Genomic DNA, 23,653 nt, shown 5'->3' with positions numbered 1-23,653 from the left:
GTTGAGTGCTTATTGACCATTTGTATTCTTCTTTGAAGAAATGTCTATTTAGATCCTTTGTCCATTTTTGAATTGGCATTGTTTTGTTGTTGCTGTTGTTGAGTGTAGTATAATGATGACTTTTATTAACATTTTAGACTATTTCAAATAATCTTTCCAAATATATATGTTTGTGTGTAATTTTATAAAAATTAGACCATCTTCTACATAGTTTTTAATCTTTTTAAATTCTGAATGTAACACATATAAAGTGTCCAAAATATAAAGATACAATTGAAATCAAATACTCCACCACCATCCAGTCAAAAAAAAAAAAAATACTGCCAGCTTCCAGAAATTCCCCTCCTACTCTGTCATTCACCCTGTAGTAGCCACTGTATTGACTTTTATGATAATGCTTTTCTTGGTGTTCTTAATAGTTTTACCACCTAAGCATGAATCCCCATATACCATACTTTTGTGTTGCCTATATTTATTATTTTTAAGATTTATTTTATTTATTTTTGGCTGCGTTGGGTCTTTGTTGCTGCGTGTGGCCTTTCTCTAGTTGTGGAGAGTGGGGCTACTCTTCATTGTGGTGTGCGTGCTTCTCACTGCGTTGGCTTCTTGTGTTGTGGAGCAGGGGCTCTAGGCATGCAGGCTTCAGTAGTTGCGGCATGCAGGCTCAGGAGCTGTGGCTCACAAGCTCTAGAGCGCAGGGCCAGTAGTTGTGGCTCACAGGCTTAGCTGCTCCATGGCATGTGGGATCTTCCCGGACCAGGGATCAAACCCACGCCCCCTGCATTGGCAGAAGGATTCTTAACCACCGAGACACCAGGGAAATCCCAGTTTTGCCTATTTTTAAATTTGATGGAAACAGAATTCTACAAAATGTATTATTTGTGTTTGGTTTCTTTCACTCTATGTTATATTTATGAGAATCATTCATATTTTTGCATGTATATTTCCACTGTTTGGTTTTATCAATATTATATTTACCCAATATATTGCCAATGGATATTGAAGTTGTTTCCAATTTTCATAAATTACTAATAATGCAACTTGAACGTTCTTGTACGTGTCTCTTGGTGTACTTGTGCATGTACCTCTGTGGGCATTTATCAAGGAATAGAACTGTTTTGTCATGGGCTTTGTGAGATTAGGCAATTTTTCATATAATTATTAGTCATTTGGGTTTAAATGACTTTATTTTCATGATCTCCATTCTTCCAATGTTTTTCTTTTAATTTCTAAAACCTTATTTGTTCTTTTTAAATAAATTTGTATTATTAGCCCTTTGTATATCAAGTATTTGCATACTTTTATTCAACTTTGACATCTGAATTTCAGTTGTGGTATTTACATATATGGAAGTCTTTAGATGTTTCATTTTTTAAAATTTTATTTTATTATTATCATTTTTAACATCTAGATGTTTCATTATTATATTAATCTTTTCCTTATGATTCCTTCACAATACTACAATCATATGAATGCCATGTGCATTTTCTATTAATTTTATGGTTTTGTTTTTTATGTTTGAATTTAAATACTCTAGAATTTGTTTTAAAGTGTGACATAGGAGCCTAACTATATTTTTCCCCAAAATGTTTAAAAAGTTCTTACAATACAATGTTTTAATGAATTCCACCTTTTCCCTGCACTGACTTGAACTTATCCATAAGCAAAATGTTTTCTGGTTACATTGATATGGCTCTCTATCATGGTGCTACTGTCCTGCTGTTTAAATATCATAGATCTAGAATGCATCTTAAATCTGAAAGGGAAAATGCACACTAAGAAGTCTTCCTTTTATAAATTTAAGTAACTTATTATTCCAACTGTACTTTACAATCTTATAAGTTCCAAAAATTCTAGCAATTAATTTGGGAATAATTGGCCTACTTTAAAATATTTTTATCAGCCTGGGACATTTGTTCACACCTTCTTTTACACTTCCCTATACACTTTTGTAGTTTTCTATATATGGATCTTTCACATATCTTGTTAAGTTTATTTCCAGATTTTTCATCTTTCCCATTGGTATTACAAATCAGATCTTTTCTTCAATGTTTTCAAATTTCTTCTTATTATTAATTTGGAAAGCTATATTTTTATAAATTTATTTTATAGATGGACACCTTACTGCATTATAAAATTATTTTGTATTTTTCATGTAGGCATTTATATCATCTGCAAATAATGACCATTTGTCCCTCTTTCTCATATATACACAACATTTTCCTGTCTAAATCCCTTGGTATATATTTTCTGAATTATATTCAATGATCATGCTCATACCAGTCACTCTTCCCTACGTTATTTCTGATTTTAGTGGCAATTCCTCTAGAGTTCCACAATTAAAATGTGACACTAGCTATTTGTTTGAAATTAGTGCTTAAAGGATAATAAATTCTGAACAGTTAGTACTAAGCCTGTAACTGCTGTTGTCCGATTCTAGCCAACGTGGCAGGAGGCAGAGTGGAGTAGTGAAAAGAGGATGGACTCTGAAGTCACCATGAATTTGAACCCTTGCTTCTCTCCTTAGAGTGCAGCCTCTCTGGCACATACCTATTTCATAGGATTATTACAAGACTTAAATGAGATAACATATTCCAGGCCCCTAATATATTTTTCTGACATATATTGGTTTTATGCACAATCTAAACACTATAGTTTAGATTGTTCAGATTTTTCCAAAAATTTCTTTGTAAGTAAAACTAACATTCTTTTCATCTCTATTAATTACATTCATCTATTTTTCTCAAAATGCTCAAAATAAGGAGCAACTCTGTAAAAAAAAAAAAATAGAAGTGAAAAATCACTTTGATGGGATACGAGTCAATGCTAAGTATCTGTTTTCTTCTGTGGAATAGAGTGTAGTCTCTAAGTTTGATGAGAATATCAGAACATATTCAAAGTGTCTTTGTAAGATGTTCTAGGAAATTTTGTTCCTTTGTACTTTCTTTTAAAACTAGTCAGTACAGTCTATTCTAATTCTGTGGTATATTCTTTTCATCATCTCTATGGCTGGCGAATATTCATTTCCTGAGGATGGAATGGGTTTTGAGGAAAGTCAAAGATTCATTTTAGCTCTCTGTAGCCCTAAGTTTGGTGAGTAAGGTAGGAAAACAAGCCAACTGAGAGTGAATTTTTAAAAAACTAACACTGACTATATGGATGATTAAGTATATTATAATATTGATTATTATAATATACAATTATAATATTTATAGAAACAATATAATATTGTTGGAATAAATTAATAGCCTTTAAAGTATTTTAGGTCAGCACTCTCTTGGATATCTAAATTCTGATACTTTTGGTTATCAAGAAATATATATAACCTTTTAATAAAAATTTTCAAACCTATACAAAAGTAAAGAAAATCGTATAATGAACCCCCAAGTACCCATAACCTAGCTTCAGCAATCATCAATTTATGGTCAATCTAGATTCATCCCCCACTCATTTCCCACACCACCAAACTCCTGATTATTGTGAAGCAAATCCCTAATATCAAAGTATTTTTGTTCATAAATATTTCAGTATGTATCTCTAAAAGACAAAAACTCCCTTAAAATGTAACCACGATGCCATTATCATAGTCCCTCACCTAACAAAAATTCCTTAATGTCATTAGCTATCCAGTCAGTTCATACTTCCCTAATTGTCCTATATAATTGTTTAAATTACTGTGCAGTTATGAAACAACTTGATACATAGTTATGTTCAGTTGATTTATTTTGTTTTCAGTTTTCAGCAATGGATTTTAAATTTAATTTTCTAATTAAGGTACTATACTGTTCTAAGTCACATCTACAAAACGAAGTATATTCAAAGAATTATTACTTCTATCCCTAGCCCCTCCCCCATTCCTCCTCCTTCTTATAGTATAATTCTATTTTAAAGTTTATCCTGCCTTTATATTTATATAAAGTATATATAGTGTAGCTTCTTGAATTTAGGAAGGTTTGTGCTTTTGTTATAATGGTTATCTTTATATAATATCATTTCTCTTTTTTATAATTATTTTTGACTACTGTCTTTTGGTTTCACACTACAAGTGACTTCAAGTTAGCTAATATTATTTCTTCACCCTACCCTTCCTCACAACATCAGTTTGACACAGTGTCTGTCCTTCTACAAATATTACCCACTCCTATGGTCTTTTATGTCTGCCAACCTGTACTACCTTAAGTTCTCTAGATGTCTTTCACGCTGTCTCCATGCCATCAGCGAGAGACTATGCTACTCCTTTCTGAGTTTCTCTAATTCACTTAAAAATGAGTGACAGAATAGAATTGTGATCAAATTCCTACAAAGCCACTCACAAGCTTTGTGACCTTGTTCAAGTTTCTCAAGTATCTTCAGTTTTCTTTTACTTTTTAAATTTTGGATTGTAATATTTATTTCACAGGGTTATTGTGAGGACTAAATAACATACATAAAGCACCTAACATAGTACATAGCAATCTCTCATAAATAAATAAATATGAAGCATTACTTTCAATAAGATATGAGAAGAATTATTAATTTGTACTTTTTGTGTATTTTCATTTGGTAAATATTTATTGAATAAATTCATTTGATTATTTATTTAGTAAATATTTACTGAATGAATGCTATTTGCTAAGCACTTGCATGCGTGTTTTCTTTCACGTACCCAACAAGTATTTGTGAGTTCCACATGGGCTAGACCTTGGACACATAGTGATGGGAAAGGTGGACATGGTCCCTACCTTTATGGAATTTCCAGTCTTTCTTCTTTACCATAAGTCATAAGTTACACTCTTTTTGAATATATTATTTTTGCCCCAATAACTCCCCTCTTAGAATCCATTGTGTTCTGGTGCTTTACTTGCCTGGAAATAATTTTCTCATTTGACTACATTACTGAATGTTCACTTCTTATTTGGCTCAAACCTCTACTAAAATGATAACTGCTAGGGTAAGTTGTTCAGAATTTTATCTGCAACTTCCTTACAAATTATAATTTGCTTTTTCATCAAAGCTCATAAAATACAGAGCCAAAGGGGTCATTAGCTGCAAGGTTGATGTTTGTAGATAAGGAAAAGCTCTGTATGTTAACTGAATGTTTCCTCTTTTTCAGCACCCACCTCTGTCCGCCAAATTTAGCCGACTGACACATTTTTTCATATTGTCTTCACAACCATTTTAGCTTATTTTTGTTCCATGGTGCATAAAGTTTTACTAAAGTGAATAAAATATATTTCAATATCCAAATAATAAAATATTTCAATTTAAATATTTTTAGAGTATGTCGATTAGTCAAAAAAGTATCCGACATGTTTATTTCATCTTTTCATAAAAGTACCAGAAGCTAAGATGGAAAAATAGCAGGAAAATCTCAGAAATTTTAAAGCATTAAGTTCTAAACATCACACGATGCAGTCACACACCCTTATGTCCATATAAATAAATATATATATATATACATACACACATGTATATATATGTTTATAAAACATGACACAAAGCAGGACCCCAATGTTAAATGCCTACAAGGCCCGTAAAGGGTACATAAATGAGTGGAACAGCCTAGGTGTCAGGACACTGCACACACCTTGAATGGGTGCGGGGCTGACTGCGCCTCTTGTGAAAGGGGCAGCCTCTTCTATCACTTCTGAAAGCCAATCTCTGCTCAATACCAGCTGATTATTACAATGTTAGAATATGAATCCGGTGTCATCAAATCTAATAATTCTTCAAGAAAAGCTGAAAATTCAGTTTTTTATGGCAAAATCTACAAACTTTTAAACATTACCAGCTAATTTTTCTAACTTTAAAAATTGTGCATACTAAAAATATCTGCAGATTTATACTTTTGACTGCTAGTTTGCAATATTTGGAGTGAAATACACTGCTGTGACATGGATTAAGGGCTATCTTACATATTTTAAGAGACATAGGTAGTATCTTACCTTCTTTTCCTGATAAAGAAATATGTAGAAATAATTACTGATCCTTATAGTGTTACAACCTATCAAGAATAACTGGAAATGTGGCATTTCCATGAAATGAGGCTATTCCTGTTTGCCAGAAAGCACATTAAAATATTTTGTAATTGTTGACTTAGTGAACTAGAAACAGCTGTGTTTGATGAAATGTTTGTTAGAATCTATTTTTTTAACTTCTTTTTTTCATTTCTTTTTATTTTACTTTGCTTAGGTATCAAAGTTGGTATCAAGTGAAAGAAGTTAAAATTATACTTGGTTGTATTATATGGTTTTTCTCTCCTTTTTCCAAAACTAAAACAAGCTAAAAAAACTCTCTCTCCAAATATCATAAAAACCAGAGTACCTGGAAAACTGTGTTAGTTTCCGAATATTCCACCCTACTCTGAGGAAATTCCAAGATAGCCTTGGGTAGTTGCTATCCATCTGTTACCATTCAATTACAGTATTTTAAGAAATTTATAAGGTGACTAATTGGTTTCTATTAGAACATAAACCAAAAGATTCTGAGGATCTAACTTTGGGTTTAAGCATAACATATTATAATACCCATTTAGTTATAAAAGCTCTATCATCTTGCCCTTTAAAGAGTTTTCTTCAGGATTCAAATATTCAGGTGTTGGAATTTATGCTTTATTGACGGATTTGAATATCTCTGATACTTAAATTTGACCTACCAATCTACTGAAGTCATTAATACAGAGTAACTATGGGCTGAGCTATGCATCCTTGGAGGTAGAGCACTTTGAGTTGAGGACTTTCCCTGGGTGACAAGCTGTCAGGAGAAAATGTTTGACAGTTTTTCTATTCAAAGGCTCTTAATATTCCATTCCAACCTGTATGGGGAGTGTGTATTCCACATAAAATCAACCAATCCATAAATCTTCCATAATCAATACCAAGTTTATATCCTGTTATCTTTATACACACACGCCCACATGCATGCACGCACACACACACACACACACACACACACACACCCTTCAGGCTGTTGGTGTTCCTTCTAGACTGACTTTTTAAAAGTCTTTCAGTGACATCCTTGATCCTTTTGGCCCAATTCACATGTGTACATGGAGAGAGAAAAACCATACATTGAGATATCCTTCTGTGATATGCCCAACCTTTCATGCCACACCCCCAGTCTGCTAGATACTGATGGATTCTTGAGACATGTGTGAGCACCTGCTGTGTGCCATGTACTATGCCAGGTTCTTGAAACACCAGAATGATTCTTGTCTTCAGAGAGCTTCCCATCTGGTGAACAGATATGTGAGCATGATTTCAGCTTAACGAGATAAACACTCTAATTGAGGAATGTGTGAGATATAGTGACCTCATTCATTAAATATTTCTGAGCATCTTAGTGTCAAGCAGTTTTCTAGGTACTCAGGCTATATCAAGTAAATAAAATAGTCAAAGATACTCTGCCTTATCTGAAACATTTGCAGAACACATAGGAAAGCTTATACCAGGTTTTAAGGATTGACCTCTGTTTTCATGGTTAATAATTTTACTGAACAAAAGTGAATGGCTCGGGCATCCCTGGTGGCGCAGTGGTTGAGGGTCCGCCTGCCGATGCAGGGGACACGGATTCGTGGCCCGTTCCGAGAGGATCCCACGTGCCACGGAGCGGCTGGGCCCGTGAGCCATGGCCGCTGGGCCTGTGCGTCCGGAGCCTGCGCTCCGCGGCGGGAGAGGCCACGGCAGCTCGGCCCGCGTACCACAAAAAAAAAAAGTGAATGGCTTATGCACACACTAGAAATAAACAATCCAAAAAAGAAATCGCAAAAACAATTCCACTTACAATAGAATCAAAAAGAATAAAATACTTCAGAATAAATTGAACAAAAATTAAATGACTTGTCCAAATATGCTGCCAGGATGAAAAGCCCCCGTACCGGGGGATTAGCAAGAATAGAACTCACACATCCTCATATTCTGCTCCCAAGTTTCCATTTTATGGTATCAATGGGGAAGTGCCAGCTGCAACTTTGGGTTTTTGTTCGTCTTCGATTAGCAGTGAAAAGCTTCACTGTGTATCACAGTCTGCCTGCTAGAAGGGGAAGTGGAGGGTGGCACTGCCGTGGCACACACACTGCTGGCACTGGGGCTTCCCAGATGCCTCTGCAGTAAATGATTTGTTATTTATGAATACTGCGAAGAGCACTGTGGGCAAAAGCATCTTCAAAACAGGATGTGGGCACCAGAGGTCCCAAGCTTCTTTGTGGCGGGAAGTGGCGATATCCCTTATCTGTAACCTCATAGCCCAGAGCTGGGGGCTGACAGCTGACAGCCAGCTGAGAGGGGCAGTGCTCTCAGCACAGAGGGGAGCCTGAAAGGTGGGCGCAGCGGCAGAGAGAGCACCCTGGCCCACGGACCCTGCCTGCTGCGCGCTGGGCTCACCCATATTTCCAGTGACAGCTTCTTAAGACAGGGGCAGGGCAGGGGCTGTGGCCTGTGATCTGCATAGTGAGATGAAGAGTTGACCATCTTTATACATTTGTGACCCTTGTGTGAGAAATGCTCTGTTCTCCAACGTCCCGGCTCCCTTTTGGATCTCTCCCTGCCCAAATCCACTCAAGGTGTGTAGAGGTGCCCTAGAGGTGGGAACGCTGCCTGTGAAGGACTGAAAGACTGAGTGGTCAGAGTCAGCAGGCAACACAGTTCTTTCTGGGGCCCACGCCCCTCCTGCCCACACCCCTACTCTCCTGGTTCCTGTTTTTGTGACTTCAGTCATTCGTGGTTTTAGCCTGGCTCTGTTTCCTGCCCCCATTATGTTCTGGCCCTCGTGTAAATGTCCCTCAGGACTCTGGCCCCCTTAGCTTCTGTACTCTTACCTATCAGCTCACCCTTTGAAGTTCAGAAAGAGGCCTCTGGCTTTTAATCTGGCTCATCTCCTGCCTCCTGGGCTCACAGCCACTCCAACCTGCCATCATCTTTTCCCAGGATCTTTGGAAGTAGGGGGAAATCATTTAAACAAAGGATAAATGATTGTTAAAATTCCAAGCAATCGCCGTTTCACTGGGACAAATGTGAGTGTTTTAAAGGAATGCCACTCATTAGCATGTCTGTGCTCAGGTATGCTTTTTATTTATTTGGCTGTACACGTTATCTTAAAATTATTGTCACTTAATTTTGAAGTCCTACATAGAGTTAAGCCACCTGCATTACTCTCACCCACCATGTCCACTGCATCTGCGACCTTAACTCTGGGAGGTCCTGTTTGCCACTTGTAGCCTCCCCCTTGCATTCCTGTGGTCGGCCACCAAAGGAGGAACAAGACAGCTGTGGGAAACCGTCCCAGATCTCCCTGCTCATCCTGTGAGCCTTGCCAGCCACACAGAAGAGAGAAGGGGAGCTGTGAGGTGAGGCAGTCAGTTTTGTTTGGCACAATCTCTGCTCTTTCAAGTCTTGTGTTCAAGCCAGGTTACCTTGCTCTTTTCCTCCTTTTACACCTGCCTTCTCTGACGGGTCAGTTGGAATGGAGGTGAATGAATGAACAAGAGTTCTTCCAGCTACATTACTGGTTCTAAGATAAGCTTAAGTCAACACAGTTTAGGGAACATTGCCGAGTGCTTACGAGATACCAAGCTACGGGCTGGGACTCAGAGATGAATAGAGTAGGATTCCTATCACCAAGGACTACACAGCCCAATGGAGGAGACATATTAGAGTAATAGGATAATAGAGATAACAGTGTACAATGTGTACAGTAACAGGTGCATCTAAAAATACAGAAGCAATAGAGAGAAAGAATTAATTCTGCCTGGAGATGTCAGGCAGCCACAGATGCTGACCACTGAGATGTTTTAAGGAAGAATTAGAATTCTCCAAGTCGACAGGAGAGAGAAATTGAAGCTAGGGCAATATAACATGCAAAGACATGGTATGGAACTATGTTAGTTTTCTATTGCTCTCATAGCAAATTACCGCAAACTTGGTGGCTTAAACACAAATTTATTATAATTCTGTAGGTGAGACATCCAATATGAGTCTCAGTGAGCTAAAATCAAGGTGTTGACAGGACTGCATTCTTTTCTGGGGGCTTTAGAGGATCATCTGGTTCTTTTCCTGTTCCAGCTTCTAGAGGCTGCCCTTATTTGTCTTGAGATCCCCTTCCTCTGGCAGGTCAAGTCCTTCTCACACTTCCAATCTTTCCTTCTTCTTCCATTTCATATCTCTAACTCAGCTAAGAAAGATTCTTTGCTTTAAAAGACTCACGTGATTAGACTGCACCCAGCCAGATTATCCACAATAATCTCCTCATCTTAAAGCCCATATCTGCAAAATCCCTTTTGCCATATAAAGTAACAAATCTACACACGATAGGGATTAGAACGTGGACATCTAGGGGTGGGGAAATTATTCTGCCTATCACAGCATGTGGTCTAGAACTGAAATGGTCACAATAGGTTTAGAAAGAGAGGAGACAGGTTTGGAGAGGGTGGCAACTGCCAGATATTGAAGGCCCTTGTAAACCACGTAAAGGGACCAAGACTTAATCCTGAAGGTGATAGGATCCTCTGAAGGGATTTGTTTTTTGCAGTACATGGGCATCTCACTGCTGTGGCCTCTCCTGTTGCAGAGCACAGGCTCCGGACGCGCAGGCTCAGTGGCCATGGCTCACGGGCCTAGCCGCTCCGCGGCATGTGGGATCCTCCCGGACCGGGGCACGAACCCGTGTCCCCTGCATCGGCAGGCGGACTCTCAACCACTGTGCCACCAGGGAAGCCCTGAGCGGTTTTAAGCAAGGCGAAAATTGTGTTGTAGATAAAGCACTCTGCTAGCAGCGTGAAGAGATTCAAGGGGACACAACTTGAAGTAAGGAAAGTGCTTAGTTATCTACTGCCACATTCTCAATAAGAAGTGATGAAGGCTTGTGTATAGCACTATATAGATTCTGTTTATTCTAAGAAACTATCTGATAATATCTAGTTCAACAAAATCTATGGATGAAATGCCCAATATCAAATTTCTCTCCAAAAAAATGGTCACAATACATGAACATTGATATTGTATCATTTATATAAACCATTTCATGTGTTCCAGGTGTTAGATGAAGATGTTTACTGTTCTCTAACCCTAATTCCCATAGTCTTGTATGTCCCTTGCCCAAATAAAGTCCTAGCTTGTCCAATAACAGTAGCCTGCAAGCCCCTCTGTTCAGGAGTCATCAGCATGTAGGTAGGTTCAGACTGTGAGTAGGAGGTAGTTCAGACAAGGGACACTGAATAATTTTAAAAAAGAAAAAAGGTAATGCCAAAATCATGGGCAACACCAACTTTTAAAGGAGGACCAGAGAAGAAAACAGAAGAGTAAGGTGAGAACCCTGAGACCCTATGTCACAGGAACCAGAGGAGGAGAGAGTTCAAGGAACAATGAACTGTAATAAGTCAATAGTAATAAATGTCATAAAATTATCAAGTATTATAAGGACAGAGAAATGTTTGAATTTAATAATTAAGAGGTCACTAGGGCTCCACTTCTAATCAAGATGGAATAACATAAATTAGATTTACTCTCCTACCTGAAACAACTAAAAAATGGACTAAATCAGGTGAAACAATGGTTTTCAGACTTTGGACAACAGCACAGGACAGTGATCCCTAGGAAAAGGCAAATAAAAGAGTTAAGAACTACAATTGCCCCATTTTACTACTTACAGAGTGTTTCCAAATGATAGCATAGGGAGGGGATTCCAAACAGAGCCAGGTGGTCTTGCTGATTTGAGGAGACAGAGTTTGGGGTTCATGGAGGCCAAGTTGGCTAAAATATACAGGTGAGGCAACAGAAGAGTTTCAAAGAGAGAGAGAGAGAGCTCCAGAAATCTCCCGAGGGATACCGATCAGTGCATGAGTGTGAGGACACTACTGAGTCTGGGAAAGAACTCCCAGAGAGGAGGGGATGGAACAATACTTGGAGATCATGCAGAGCCAAGAAGAGTTCATGTTAGGAGGTTAAAAAGACCTGTTGACACAGCAGAAGGATACTGACTCAGTAGTGGGACCAAATTAGCCCAGAAAAAGGATTATTCTGGACTTCCTTAACAAAGTTTAAAAGCAAGGCTTGAAAGGATCAAACTGTTTCCAAGAAACTTAACTGTGACTCACAAAGCCCCGAAGTATTTAAAGGAATACTCCTCCCCAAAATAGAAAGAAAAATCCATTTCACAATAGTGTAAAAATCACAGTGACTGGCATCCAATCAAAAATTAGTAGGTGGGCTTCCCTGGTGGCGCAGTGGTTGAGAGTCCGCCTGTCGATGCAGGGGACTCAGGTTCGTGCCCCGGTCTGGTTAGATCCCACATGCTGCGGAGCGGATGGGCCCGTGAGCCATGGCCCTGAGCCTGCGCATCCGGAGCCTGTGCTCCACAACGGGAGAGGCCACAACAGTGAGAGGCCCGCGTACCGAAAAAAAAAAAAAAAAAAATTAGTAGGCATGCAAAGAAGCAGGAAAATATGACCTATAATGAGAAGAATCAATCAATGGAGTAGACACAAAAATAGAACTAGTAGACAAGGACGTTAAAACAGCTACTATATATATTTTGAATGTTGGGGGAAAGGTAAAGGAAAACATGAGCGTAATGAGAGAAGTGGAAGTTATAAAAAGACCCAAATCAAACTTCTAAAGATGAATAATACAACATTTGAGATGAAAAGTTCACCGCATGAGATTAAGAGAAGATTAGACACTAAAGATAAAGAGATTAGTGAGCTTTAAGATATAGCAAGAGAAATTATCCAAAATGAAACAAAGAAAAAAGACTGGAAGATAAAAATGAACAGAACATCAATGATCTGTGGACATCAAGTGGCCAAACAAATGATTAGTTAGAGTCACAGAAGTAGAGAAGGGGATGGAAAAAAATATTTGAAGAAATAACACTTGAAATTTTTCCAAATTTGAGGAAAACTATAAACCCACAGACTGAAAACTTTGAACAAATCTCAAGCCAAAGAAAACCACACCAGGACATATCCTAAACAAATTATTGAAAAACGGTGATCATGAGAAAAATATTAAAATCAGCCAGAGAAATGAGGAAGTCATTTGTCAGTTTACCAGTCTGGCGATGGAGCGGGGAGTCTGGTCACTATGGGTTGGTGAGTGACTGGAAGGTAAGGGAGTGGAGATCAAGGGCAGAGATAACCCTTTTGAGAAAAACTGAAATGAAAGAGAAGGAGAGAAAGAAAGGGGTAATTACATGGGAACATAGTGTCCATGGGGTGTTTTGTTTTGTTTGTTTGTTTTTAATGAGATAGACTTGAGCAAACTTACAGGTTGAGGATAATGTTAATGATAATAATAATAACTAACATTGATTAAGCCCTTATTTGTGTACTAGATACTATACTCAATACCTTACATATATTGATTTATTTGGTCTTCACTAGAGTCTTATGTAATGGGGGCTATTTTTGTCTCTCTTTTATAACTGAAGAAACCTGAGGTACAGATTGATTAAATATTACTCCTAATTACAGAGTTAAAATGTAGCAGAGCTGGAATTCAAACCAAAGTCCACTTGTAATGTACTTGACTTCTATGTGTTGAGCCAGCAAAGTAGGACAAGTAGAGGTTATAAAGGAGAGAAGGTATAACTGATGCCTGGGAAGAAGTAGGAGAGTATATGTTTGAGAGCACAGGTGCATGGGTTGGACTTGACAGGAGGAAAGGAAGATTTCATTTTTGAGATTTGGGGAAAGAAGTTAAGGGTAGGTGTAGGTGTAAGATAAATGGATTCGTTGATGAGTTTAGGTGGCCTAATTTTGTTTGGTGAATGAGTTAGGTGTACAGAAAAGCTAAAACTTGATATAACAACTAAGGGGAAAAGTCAAACAAAAAGAGTGATGAATCATTGTTGAGTGTTCAATTGCATTTGAGCGACATCAAATGGCTATGTTGTTTATTTCTAGCAGTGACAGGGAGAGGGTGAAAGGGAGATAAGGATGGTAAGGATTTGTCTACCTCCCACAGCATGGCAGCTATTTCTAAGGATGAGACCACCAGTAGGTAATGTCAAAGAGGCAACAGGAATAGAGTAGTTTAATAACAATGGTCACCTTGGTTGCTCTGCAAACACCCACACAAACACCTAATTGTTTCCTCATGCTGACCCCCTTCCAGATAAGTTCACTTGGTAAAAGCTCTTACTGAGCTATTACTTTCCTTGGAATGTCCTAAAATTTCAATTTCCGAAATATTTTCCATATTATTACATGTCATCTATGAATCATGAATTCTTGTTAAACTTTTAGCTCTAGAGTAAATGTTTCCTTCCATTCTCAATTACGAACAAGGCAATTAAGTAATACAAGTATCTATTGTGAAATCATATTTATGAACTTATGGCATTATATCTAACCTTTTGTTGTGTATATTCTCCGACAACTTAACCTTGGGCTTTATGCTCTATTTCTTAGATTCTGCATTTTTAAAACGTGACAAACTTGGTTTCTGTACCCGGTTGTATCATGCAGTGTGAAAATGCAACTATCTTTTCCACTTTTATGTTTATGAGCAAAGCATTTCATCTACTAGAATTGAATCTTTTTCTAAGAGATTTGTTTTTAGTAGAATAGACCAAATAAAGATAGCTTATCAATCCTCTTTCTGAATATCTATGACTTAACCTTTTCCAAGTTATGTAAAAACTACAAAGGCATATCAGATGTTTTGCCCTGTCAGCTTTCTTCCAGATTCTGGTGTACCAAAGGCAATCTGGCTAGTGGAGTGATGGAAATAGCAAATAGGAAAGGAAATCTCCCCATCTTCTTGCTTTTTCTGTGGTCATGAAACCTCCCAACAGGCATCCTTGGCCCACCTGCCATCAGGCTTGGAACCACTGCTGTTTCGGATGAGACTCAAGTTAGGGAAAATACAGCTGAGTTTTCAACAAGTCTGAGCTAGAATTTGGCTGTATCTGCCACTAGGATCTGATCACAGTACTCTCCAGTTTGAAATTCTGCTCTGAATTCCTATTGCTTACAGCAATAGTTTTCAAGCATGTCTTAACAGCCTTGTATTAGTAAAAGTACTATGTATGCATTGGAGAAAATTAGGAAATACAGATAAGCAAAAATAAAAATATAAAAACCATACATTCTTACTACCCAAAGGACATCATTTTAAAACCCTTAGTTTTTATCCGAGATCAGTACTTTACTGATAGTCTCTATTTGATGAATTATCATCATAATCACTTCTAATTCTTTAAGTGTGGTTTCCTTTCATTCTTTCAACATATTTATAATAGCTGCTTTGGAGTCTTTGTTAAGTCCAACGTCTACACGTCCAAAGCAGTTTCCAACCTTTTTTCCTTGCATGTCTCATGATTTTTTGTTGAAAATTGGACATTTTGGATAACACTGGAGCAACTTCGGATTCTGATCCTCTCCAGGCTTCTTCTTGTTGCTGTTTTGTCTTTGTTATTGTTGTTCAAACGTTTATTTGTTTAGTGACTTGGCTGAACTGATTCTGAAGTGTATCCTCTGGAGTGTGCAGCCTCTGTTGTCTCTGTGTAGTCTTTCCTTGTTTTTATTAATTATTAACTTTGGCTTCTTGGGTGTGGTGCTCCATAGCTTGGTCAGTCATTGATTAGTCAGAGATTGTATTTAAGCCTCCCGAGCCAGTGTAGGTTTCATCCTTTTCCACTGAGTCTGTATGTGGCTTGGGGACCACTTGGAAGGTTCAGGGCGTTTACATATATGCCCCACCTTTAGCTCAGCGACTGATAGCTTGGAAGTGCCCTCTCTGGACACTCCTGAGAGGTCACAGCCTTGAGCTTTTCCACAGCCTTCTGGACCACCAGTACTGATTGTGATATTAGCAGGGCCCTCTTTGACTGTCTCTGGCCACGATTTCTCTGGTGCTAGGGGACTCTGATCTTCCTAGGTTGCCACGCCTGCCCAGAGTCTCCCTGGAAAGCAGGAGCTTGGGGAGTGGGGAGTGGGCACTACTGAACGGCTGCGGCCGCCCCCCGGTGAAGCTCTTTCACAAACAGAGCTGGGCAGGAGGGGAGGTGGAGTGCAGCAGTTTTCTGGGGCTGCCCCACCCGCCTGAATGCATCTTCAGGAATAGGAAGTTGGGAGCAGTGGGCTCTTCTTTGGCCGCCAACCCTGCCCGGAATAGTTCTTACACAACTGGGAGCTAAGGGTGATGGATGCAGCTCATGGTGCATATGCCACAGTCTCCCACTCTCCTTACTGAGTTTCAGTAGATTTTGTTAAATAAATGCCTCTCAATTTCTTGCACACCCTTAGGTCAGTTTCCAGAGACCGTAAATGGTTGTCTTAGATAATTTTAACCAGTTTAATCAATGTTTCTTTGAGAGAGAGGATTCATCGAGCTCTTCACACTACCATTCTGGAAGTTCCACCCCCTGGAAGGGGTCTATATTTATAATTTTACTTATTTGCTTTAACTTACAATATAAATAAAACAATTGAGAATACCAAATATACTTTTTTATGAATAATAAAACTACTGAGTGTAGTTTTAAGCATTCCGTAATTTCTTTTGTGTCTCTCTCCTTGAACTGTGGGCTACTGTAAGGAGGCCCTATGTCAATTCACTTGTTTCCATTGTGCAGGGCAGTTAGTTGGTGGAAGGTAATGGTCTCTTCAGCCTTAAAACAAAATACTATAAGTGTTTCTAAACATGTGATTCCACAATTACCTTACCCAATGGCTTACCTCCAGTGGCTATCTTACTAGGCTAGTTTGTTGGCTAGTTACAAGGCTGGCTCCCATGTGGCCTTCATAGTACACACATAGTCATATAAGCCCACACTCATACATATAACCTTTCCCCAGTTACTTTTCTCCTTTAAGAGTGCCCATATGCAAAGCTTTTTTTTTTCTTTTAACCAGTTAGACTTTAAAGGTACAGTGCCTATGTCCTACACCCTTTTAAGGAGCCAATGACAATGTTTGTGATACAAAATAATTTATGTATTGGCTCAAAAATCCAGAAAGAAAACTGCAGAATCAAAATTAATGTGTTTAATTAAATATCTATAAAAACTAACATTAGGTCAACCCACCAACAGCAACTCAACACTTAAGAAGTTATACATGAGGGGTTCCCTGGTGGTGCAGTGGTTAAGAATCTGCCTGCCAATGCAGGGGACACGGCTTCGAGCCCTGGTCCGGGAAGATCCCACATGCCACGGAGCAACTAAGCCCGTGCACCACAACTACTGAGCCTGCGCTCTAGAGCCCGCAAGCCACAACTACTGAAGCCCGTGTACCACAACTACTGAAGCCCACTCGCCTAGAGCCTGTGCTCCGCAACAAGAGAAGCCACCGCAACGAGAAGCCCACGCACTGCAACAAAGAGTAGCCCCCGCTTGCCACAACTAGAGAAAGCCCACGTGCAGCAACAAAGACCCAACACAGCCCCCCAAAATAAGAAATTAAATTAAATTAAAAACAAGAAGTTACACATAAATTATATAGTGAGAAGTGGAACCTCCTCAAAGGTTTTAAAAATCCTGTTCCCCATATTTCACTCATACATAAAAAAGTGGGTTGTGGCGACTGGAACCCAGGCCTGGCACCAGCTTGTAGGGCCATCGTGAAAGATCCCAGATACTTTCACAAAGAGATGGTTGCATAGTGCCTTTAACAATGTTTTCCTACCCTGATTTTGGTAGAGAAACCATGAAACCCCACTATGTAGACTCAGGCATTTGCATGTTCTCGGTTCCATTCATTCATTTGCTCACTCAGCACGTATATGCCAAACACCTACACTGCGCCTGGGGTTCGACTGGCTGAGGATACAGTGAAGAACAGGGTAACCCAGGCCCTTTCCTCATGGGGCTTTATACTACCTGAGGAATAACATTCTTTTGATCATAATAAATAAAGGTACTATTACAGCTGTTAACATGTTACGTTATGAAGTACAGAGTTGTTTGGGGGGTACGGTGTATGTGGGTATCCGTCTTAGATATAGACTTCAGAGGAGGCCTTTTTATGGACTTTTAAGCTTTTCAAGGTCTTTTTATGGATATTTAAGCTGAGGTATGAAGAAAGAGTTGGAGTGAAGGAGGGTGCGAATGAGGAACTGCCAACGCAGAGGCCTGAGGAAGGAAAGAGGTTCATGCGTTTATGGAATCAAAAGGCGGCCAGTGTCGCTGGAGTCCTATGAGCTGGAAGAGGGTGCTGTGAAAAGGGAAGGAAGCAGGGTCAGACAGGACCTCAGGGGTTGTACCAAGGGTCTTGAATTCTATTCCACTTGAAAAGTTTTGAGCACCAAGCATAACAAGAGCATGTTTGATTTTTTAAAATGATCTCCATGGAAAGTAGATGGATAGGGGCCCTGAGTGGAAACACAGATGGGGAGGGGGCAGTTGGACTTTTGCTGTAGTCCGGCTGAGAGGTGATGGGACTGAGACTAGCAGGATCTAGGGAAGGGAGAGGAAAGTGGATGGACTCAAGAAATATTTTGAGCTAAGAACAACAGGGCATTGAAAAACCCAAATCTTATCTTTAGTTCTATTTTTTGATACCATGTCACCAGCAGTCCAGTTAAGTCCAACCTAATGCAAGTGCTCATTGAATTATGGTAACACTGTAGTGTTTGATGCTGTGTTATGATGTCTGTTAGCTACTTATCACCTAACTCAGAGAGTAACTCAAAAGTTCTTTTGCCAAAAATGAAAAAGGAATAAATAAAATCACTTTGTGTACCAGATAAATTTTCATGTTTCTTTGACAGTAGAGGCAGAGGCATCGTGGTACAGAGGAATGATCATGGATTTTTGGAGCTGGACCACTTGGGTTTAAATCCTGACTCTGCCTTTAACTAGCTCTATAACTTTAAACAAATTACTTAACCTTTCTTAACTTTAGTTTGAAATGGAGATAATTCCTGTTCACAGAACATTTTCATAAATAAAATAACTGATGTACAACAGTTGCTCATAAAAGATGCTCAATAACTATTATTTCTCTCAACGTACAAATAGCCATCCTAGTAATCTATACTCTGTAGGTGGTTTGCTAAACCTAGAAATATGGGTTTTTTTAGAACTGAAAGAATTTAACTCAATTCCTTCCCTCTATTTACAGATGAAGAAATCAGTCTTCATCTAGAGAGATAAAAGAACTCAAAGGTAAAAGAACTTGCCCACGAACTCAGAGCAGAATAGAACTAGAACCATTTTTTCTGAACACCTACCATCTTTCTAATATGCCTTATTGCCTCATATACTTCCTAATGTTTAACTGAAAGATTTTATGGTACATCCATATATCCATTTTATCTCTGCTTAAAACATAAAGTGGGTGATGGCTAATAGTGGTCTTGTTTTCTTGTGTTCTCTTTGCTAGTTACATGCTATGGGGAAACTTCCTGGAACCAGGATGGCAGAGCTAAAAGCCAAGTACACCTTGCTGCATGATACCGTGGTAAGGTATGCTCTTTACCGACGTGAAGACACCTTTACTCACATCTCTACTTCTTACTTGTAGTGGGACCTGTCTTATTTTTCATTTGCCCAAAAGCAGACTCTGAGACAAAGATTTGAGTTCAAGCATTTTAAGAAGTGATACCAGAAATTATCGTGAGAGAGTGGGGAAGTGAGATGGGGAAGGGAGTTATCCAGCTGGGGTGTGTGTTAATCTTCAGGTTAACATTGGAGGCAACTGGGGCTCAGTCTCATTGAGGACTCTCTGAGTGACTGTAGAACACGCCTCAGAGCTCTCCCACGGAAGGGTGAGGACGCTGGCATATTTGTTCACTAATTTCCATCCTTCGTTGATCAAAGAGTGCTTCTAGGTAGGTAAGCTCCTGGCACTTCTAGCTTACCCTGTGAGAAGTCAAGCAAGTTCCATTGGCCAGAGAAAGCTCTCAGGCAGAGGCATACAGATGCTGTTGCTATATATGATAACTGTCCATCGAAGCTACAGGTGACCCCTAGAGTGTGCCAAGGGGACTTTGGTGAGGCACTGACATTGTCTGCTACAGGACACTCCTGTAAGATTCTCTCCTCCCCACCTATCTTCATCGCTCAGAGGTGTAGGTTCTATGACAAGCCCAGCCTACATCTGCTGAGATTTCTGTCTTTACTTCTCACCTGTTCCTCCTATCCCCGGCTACTCGCCTTAGCCCAGTCCTAATCAGCAGAGGTCAGAAGACTAGGCTTCAACAGAATAATTCAACAAGGTTTCCTAAGCATCTGCCATCAGCCACTGGGAATCAAGGGGGAAGGAGGGTGAGAAAGAAGGGGAAATCCTGTTCCGCTGCTACTCCCAAGTCTCTTTCTTCCTTTTCCCCACCTTCTGCCTCATAGCTTTGCATGACATCTTCATTAAACTCCAAGGAGAGACACAGTGAATAGAAACTCCATCCTGTGATTCCCCAGCCATCCTCTCCCCCGATCTCCAACCACTACTCCTACTTCTTTTCTTGCCCATGCATTTGGCTACTCTGAGGATGGGAGCCTGAGGGAGGAGTGAAGGAGAAGAGCAGAACTGCATCCCTATGTTCCTTTCACTTTGACTCCACCCCATACGTACTCAGCTCCATCTCCATTCCTAACCAACCTCCAGTGTCACAGAGCCATGCAGGACCAAGGCTATGGCGTTCTTTCTTTCTCCTTCCAGGTTGTGTTGCAAAACCATTACTTCCCTTCTGCTACCACATTTTACCTCCTCCTGACCCCTTAATTCCCTCTTTTGTTATTACAACCAACACCCACCACTCTCTCCCACCCCACTGCCCAGTGGGTGGGAGAGGCATGAAGATATAGACTCTTTACTCCTGCTGCTGGGGCCGTAGCAGGACAGATACGGGCTGGAAATGCTGGACTGAAATTGAATGAGTCTTCCATAGAAACCACACCATAAGAGTTGTTCAATTCTCTTCTGCTAACGCTATATTTCAAGTCCATGTGTGTAAGTTACCACTTGTCTTCTGGCTGGAACCCTAACCACCTTGTTCACCCACTTTCTGATGGAAAACAGGCTCTATGGCCCAAGCCAATACCTTACAATTCCACAGATGAAGACTCATATTAAGGACATCAGGTAACCTCAGATTTACAAAGTATATACAAGGAAATTGAACTGTAAGAAATAATTCCCGCTTTCATTAACGTAAATTGCATCTATTATCTTGATAGCTGTTGTTGCTATTTGGTACCTAACATAGCACCTGGAACATATGACGTCCCAATAAATGTTCTGCTGTTGAGCAAATAACATATTGAAGCCTGAGAAAATGGGTGAAGCTGGTAACTTCAGTTGAGACAGGCTTGATTAAGTTATTGGGCATCTCTGCAAATGAGCAGAAACCTGAAGATTTCTCCTGGTGAGGAAGCACACACACACACACACACACAAAGAGAGAGCTGCCTTTAAAACAGGAAGTGGCAGGGTCTTGCTTCTGAACAGGAGAGGTGGCAAATGTCAGGAAGATGGGTTTCTGAGAAAGATAAGTCAAGTCTGCCGGTAAGGCTGGAGCTGGTGGTAGTGTATGATACAGCATAGGTGAATGATTTCTAGAAGATTACTAGAGATTCCATTAAGTCCAGTTTCTATGTTCATTCAGTTCTGCCTCTAGCCAGATGCTTAACCCAAGATAAAGCCAAAGCCATAGAATATAACTGGAGATGTAGGAATTGCCCTCTGCTGTGACATTCACGTCCAGCTGTAGCCAGGCACTGATGTTATGATCAGAAGTCTGTAAATTAATTTAAGTCCATAATTTTACAAGAGAATTTTTCTTCCTAGTTTCCTTGCAAAGTGTCAATAGAAAACTTACTGTCTTTTCTTATCACTAAGGAAGAAAAGGTTTTCCTTCAATCAGGTCACGAGAGTCCAAGAATTCGAGAAAGCCAGGGTTGCTGGGGCAGCTGGAGGGAGGACCCACTCTTTTCATTATTTTTCTTCCCACCCTCAGAAGGTCATGATCATTCTTTAAAGTCAAGTGCAAACAGCACATTCGCATGCAACTAAGCCTTTCTCTGTCATCTCCCACCATCTTGATCAAGACACTAGTGGTAGCACTTGCCAGCTGGTATTCCTTATGCCTATTCACGTCTGCTCCCCTCTGCTAGATTGTGACCTCCATTTGCCTCTAGTACCTAGTGCAAGACTTGGCACAAAAATGCCACCGAATTGAATTGAACCCAGGAATGGAAGGAACAGGGGCAGCAGTGCGGACATACTCCCTCCTCTCCTCGCTAGAACCCTCCCTACAGGAGTTACTAAAGGTATTGAAGGTGTACACTTCTCATTATGCAAATCTCTGTTTTTATGGGACCCAGCATGCAAGAGTCAGAGGTGCAACTGCTACAGGAAGCCAAACATTTCACAGAGCAAATACAACAGCAGGAGTTTCACCTGGAGCAGGCTGATAATTTTCCACAGGCATTCACAACCGAGGTCTCCAAAATGAGAGAACAACTTCTCAAGTATCAAAATGAATACAGTGCAGTGAAGGAAAGAGAGTTCCATAACCAGTACAGGTTGAATAGGTAAGTACGTGGTTCTCTCAAGCTCGCTGAAGACAGATACAAGCAGAGCTGTTTCCACATAAACGAAATGAGAAAAATTAGACTAACTGAAGAAGGAATTTTAGGTACAATGAGGATGAGAGAGCTGTGTTAAGAGGACTACAAGCCTAGCTCTTTCCTTGACTCCCTAGAACAGGCAGTCCCTGAAAAAGAAGGTTACACAACTTGCAGTAAAAAGCGCAGGTGACAGGGAGATGCTCTCAGGAAGAGGAGATCCCCATAGTGGTTTCCCTGTGTCAGGAAAGCCATACCCATCAGGAGCTGCAACCAAAGAACACACTCCATAGAACCAGGATTTGGCACACACTCTCCGCCTTTCCAGCCCTGGCGGTGGCCCCTTATCTTTTCGCGATATCAGACCCTATGTCTGCATGGCCAGTACCCCACAGGCACTTTCCAAACAAGCCGCATGTGAATGGAGTGTCACATCTGTTTCACTTGATTCTTCTAACACAGGAATGGGGCCCACACAGTCAACCCTATTCTCCTATTACCAAGCTATTCCTTAGGATCAAGGAAGAAAGTGATACCCTTTTGGAAGACACATTCACTTATCCAAATCTGGAGGATGTCATTCAGTGAACTAAAGCAGAAATGTATTGCTAGAAGGGATAAATGTTATTTCTAAAATCTCCTCTAACATTCCTCCTGTGAATAGCAAGTCAGTGAAAGAGCTTGTTCAGCAAATCACTCTATTTAGATTGAATTTCAAAACAACTGCAATCCAGGTTTTGTGCTATGTGCTGTGCCTGGGTACCTGAGAGAAAGCCAAATCATCTCTCCTAGAATTTGTTACCATTTAAGGTGACAGAACTTTCTCTGGCTATTTTTAAGAGTAGGTAGAGTTCCCTCAGAGTGACTGTAACTCAGTCCTGCCAAGAGATAAGCGAATGACTTCAGTGACCTTTGGAGGACTTTGCCCACTGTGGTTTTTAAATTTATTTTATTTTTTTTTATTTTTTTATTTTTTTTGCGGTACGCGGGCCTCTCACTGTTGTGGTCTCTCCCGTTGCGGAGCACAGGCTCCGGACGCGCAGGCTCAGCGGCCATGGCTCACGGGCCCAGCCGCTGCGCGGCATGTGGGATCTTCCGGGACCGGGGCACAAACCCGTGTCCCCTGCATCGGCGGGCAGACTCTCAACCACTGCGCCACCAGGGAAGCCCA

The 23,653-nt window shown here is 40.0% G+C and overlaps 1 protein-coding gene and 1 long non-coding RNA gene across 3 annotated transcripts in view; one reads left to right on the top strand and one right to left on the bottom strand.

Moving 5' to 3' along the window:
* The window catches only part of CCDC146 (coiled-coil domain containing 146), a 133,883-nt gene that overhangs the window by 64,149 nt on the left and 46,081 nt on the right, over nt 1–23,653 (top strand). The window contains exons 3-4 of one of the 2 annotated variants that reach the window (XM_059074954.2): nt 19,301–19,383; nt 22,240–22,449. In XM_059074954.2, the coding sequence (XP_058930937.1) occupies nt 19,301–19,383; nt 22,240–22,449 (293 nt within the window). The remainder of the gene's footprint in view (nt 1–19,300; nt 19,384–22,239; nt 22,450–23,653) is intronic. The other variant, XM_067042779.1, reaches the window with a different exon arrangement.
* LOC136794866 (uncharacterized) overlaps nt 1–23,653 on the bottom strand; it is an 80,540-nt gene that overhangs the window by 11,922 nt on the left and 44,965 nt on the right. The window lies entirely within an intron of this gene.

This window comes from Kogia breviceps, chromosome 9 (genome assembly GCF_026419965.1).
Source record: "Kogia breviceps isolate mKogBre1 chromosome 9, mKogBre1 haplotype 1, whole genome shotgun sequence".
NCBI classification, from domain to species: Eukaryota; Metazoa; Chordata; class Mammalia; order Artiodactyla; family Physeteridae; genus Kogia; species Kogia breviceps.
Note: the sequence above shows the minus strand (reverse complement) of the source record. Positions and strands in the feature narration are given on the sequence as shown.